This window comes from Austrofundulus limnaeus, unplaced genomic scaffold, assembly GCF_001266775.1.
Source record: "Austrofundulus limnaeus strain Quisiro unplaced genomic scaffold, Austrofundulus_limnaeus-1.0 Scaffold164, whole genome shotgun sequence".
NCBI lineage: Eukaryota > Metazoa > Chordata > Actinopteri > Cyprinodontiformes > Rivulidae > Austrofundulus > Austrofundulus limnaeus.
Genome location: NW_013952566.1, coordinates 1,033,776 through 1,037,069, shown reverse-complemented (window position 1 = coordinate 1,037,069; position 3,294 = coordinate 1,033,776). Strand labels below are relative to the sequence as shown.

General features: G+C 37.4%; 1 protein-coding gene across 1 annotated transcript in view; it reads right to left on the bottom strand.

Moving 5' to 3' along the window:
- rela (v-rel avian reticuloendotheliosis viral oncogene homolog A) overlaps positions 1-2,015 on the bottom strand; it is a 30,582-nt gene extending 28,567 nt beyond the window's left edge. Inside the window, exon 1 of the mRNA XM_014017253.1 lies at positions 1,818-2,015. Coding sequence (XP_013872707.1) covers positions 1,818-1,824 — 7 coding nt within the window. The 5' untranslated portion in view covers positions 1,825-2,015. The remainder of the gene's footprint in view (positions 1-1,817) is intronic.
- Between the last annotated feature and the right edge of the window lie 1,279 nt (positions 2,016-3,294).

The following is a 3,294-nucleotide window of genomic DNA, read 5'->3' as shown; positions in this document are numbered from 1 at the left end:
TATATATAAAATCAGTAAAGAAATTAGCCAGCCACACTTGTTGACGTTGGATGCCAAGTAGCAAAGTTAGCTCATGTTCGCTGCTTTTAATACTCAGGATATAATAAAATGACAAAAACAWTGGTTTATCTATCATCTTTTTAACAGCAATATAAACCATCATGGTTCTCTCACTCAGTGGTTACTGGGGTGGAAAACTCAACTTATATTCTACAGTATTGGGAAAGCTGGTTTKATTTTTTACACTATCACAATGGTTTGGGCAGTCTCCATGTAGGAAGTGTGACYTCATGTGGGAACTATCAGATGTTTTATGTAGGATATATAACTAATTAATTAAAAAAAAAGTCTTTACTTTTAGCTCTCAAGAGAAAATATTGGACTAAAATCTGTGGAAGCCTGGGTGTGTGAGATAAAACCAAAAGTCACATAGCAGTGCATGAAGACAGAAATGCCTATGTTTCAATGTATACATAGATAATAGAGCAAAAGATTAGAAAAATGTAGACATTTCAAACATTAAACTGTCAGGTGAAGATTAATAAATTCTAAACTGTAAATTGCGTTAAAACCCTAAAAGTTATCAAAATGTTAGATGAGACGTGTCAAATCTAACTTTCAGTGATTTGTTTAAACTTCAAACGATGTTTCTGCTGTGATGTGTGCCTGATCTACAGATCTCCAAAGAGGGCTGGGTTTCCCCATATGTTTGCCAAGATCACACCGATTTGTTATTTTTGTTTTTCTTCCGAGCTTTTATCAAATTTTTATAGTGTGCAAGTCAAAGCAAACTAATCCTGTATGTTTTGGTGTATAATTTGCATGTTTCATTGTAAAGCTGCACAAGATGAAGCAGGATCAAAAAATACACAACATATTAATATGTGTGCTTCAATATATAAGCAATGGTTTTTTGACAAATGCTGCTATTTTTGTTTGAATGACATCATTCATTGCAAACTGAGCACYTGTGAAAGTGAAAGTAAATGCTTATATTTCATCACACTGCAGTCAAATTACAGGGTGTACTAATATCAAAACACAGCTGAAGCTTCATGAGTCATTTTACTCCACCAAACCTATATGTTACTACAAACATTGCTGTTTATYAGTTTGGATCAGAAATAATAATGTCACCATGCCATCCTATTAAACAAAAACACAAGTGATAGCAAAATTTTGCAACCTATGCTGGAAGGTACAAGACTAGAAGAAAAGCAGGTTTTATACATTGTTGCTGTTTAATGTTTTTGAGCTGACAGCCAAAAGATAAAACAATAAAACCTCCCAAGATGCACATCTGTACACAGCTTCTCACAGCCRGTTTCCTATCATGCTTATAACTTTGATCACTTCCGTCTAACTGTYAGAAGACGCGACTTTGATGGAGCACCGCCAAACAAGAGCTGTTTTGACAGAAACGAATGCCACCTGCTGGGTTTTAGACACGACGAATTGAAGACAGGATATCAAACGTGTCAGAAAAGTTTTTAAGAGCAGCTTTCTTCTTATACTTTTTGAGAAAATGGTTAAAGAAATGAAGTGTAAGAGTTGTCAACGGAGTTTGGCAGGAGGTCCAATCGGGCCTTGTGGCGGACAGGTTCGCCAGGTGAGTTTACCGAGAGGAAACGAGTCAAACAGCGAGTCTGAGTACTGTACTCACATTAAAAAAACAAGTCAAACTTTTCAGTAGACTTTAGCTGACTACATGGGAGCGGACGAGCGGGGCTTTCCCTCTCCGCGAAAACAACTCCCTGCCTGAGTTTCACCTCCTGCCCCTGTTGGCTCCTGTCAGCAGGCCGGGCAGCTCCTCTTACCGTCCATGGCTGCCTCCGAGTCGGGCTCCCGCTGCTCCCTCTGCTCCCCCCACTCCTCTGAAGTGTGTTTTTATTAACAAAAAGACACCGCAGTCAGCAGACGACACAATAATGTACTCCGAAAACTTTTTGACAGAGGAGCTCCTCCTCCTGATGTGAAGCGGCTGAGAGCCACGCACACTTCCGGTGAGCGGCGGATCACCGCTGTGTACACGCGCGCGCGCTGTTCTGTGATTGTTTGACTTGGACACAACACGGATGACGACTTCAGTAATTGCAACAGATTTATGGGACATACAAATCATTATTTATTTTTCACTCATTTGTTCTACGCTTTATGTATGGGGGGATCCTAGAGAATAAAGTACAAAGATTTGATTTTGGTAAATTCAAAACTTTTCTACCCTTACCATGTAAAATATCCCCAAAATCAGAACACCGCTGTAAAGAAAACAGATTAAAGTCAGATTTTTTTCCAGTAATAACCCTCTTTTGTAAAAATGTGATCATCAATAAGTAGTTCAAATCTTATGAAAGTGGAGTTTTGCAGTATGAACAAATAGTATCTTACCTGTCTTTGAATGTGTTCAGTTTGAAGAAAAAGTGAGTCTGATCCATTCATATAGGCCTATTATTAATTACTATTATCATTATTAAACTAATTATGAGTCAGAATTAACTAACCAGCCCCAACTGCAAAATCCAATATCGCTGACTCACATGTAAAGTGTTCCGTAATAAACATTTTATGTGAACTTTTGGTCACACATATGGTACATTCCAACCATTATGACCATTGTTTATTTGAATGCACAGAATGCAGAAAAAGTGACTGACTGTTATAGTTAGCCTGGTTGCTGGGCACAGATGCTAGAAAATAATGTGAGAATATAATAAAATGTAATTTGCAGATCTGACTTCTGACCTCCGAGGTAAATTGACCGCAGAAATGTGGAAGTTGAAACTAGAATGGTTAAGCTGTCCATGTCAGCAAATTTGACAAAAATAAAAATAAATAAATAAATAAATACTGTAGCTCAGATATGAGTACTCAAATTCACCTCTATCTTTCCCAAGGATCAACTTGAAGGCCTGATAATTAACCTGCTGTCATAGTTATAGTTTTTACTCTAAAATGAAATTTTTAAAGAAATGTGACAAAAAATTGTTTAATATCACTCTGTTGTTACATGTGTATTCACCTCCTACGATATGAAACATTTTGTTTATAAGTGGAACCACATGTGCTACAGCAGCAGTTAGCTGTAGCATTTCTGGTGCAGGAACATCCTACTTCTGGTGAAATAACTGTGTAATACAAAACTGATGTATGGTTTACAAAAAAAAAAAACATTTTCAGGATCCTGTACGATATGTGACCCACCCGTCGCACAGTGGATATGGGCACCAGTGATCCCCGCAACCCTGAATAGAATAGAATAGAATAGAATAGAATAGAATAGAATAGAATAGAATA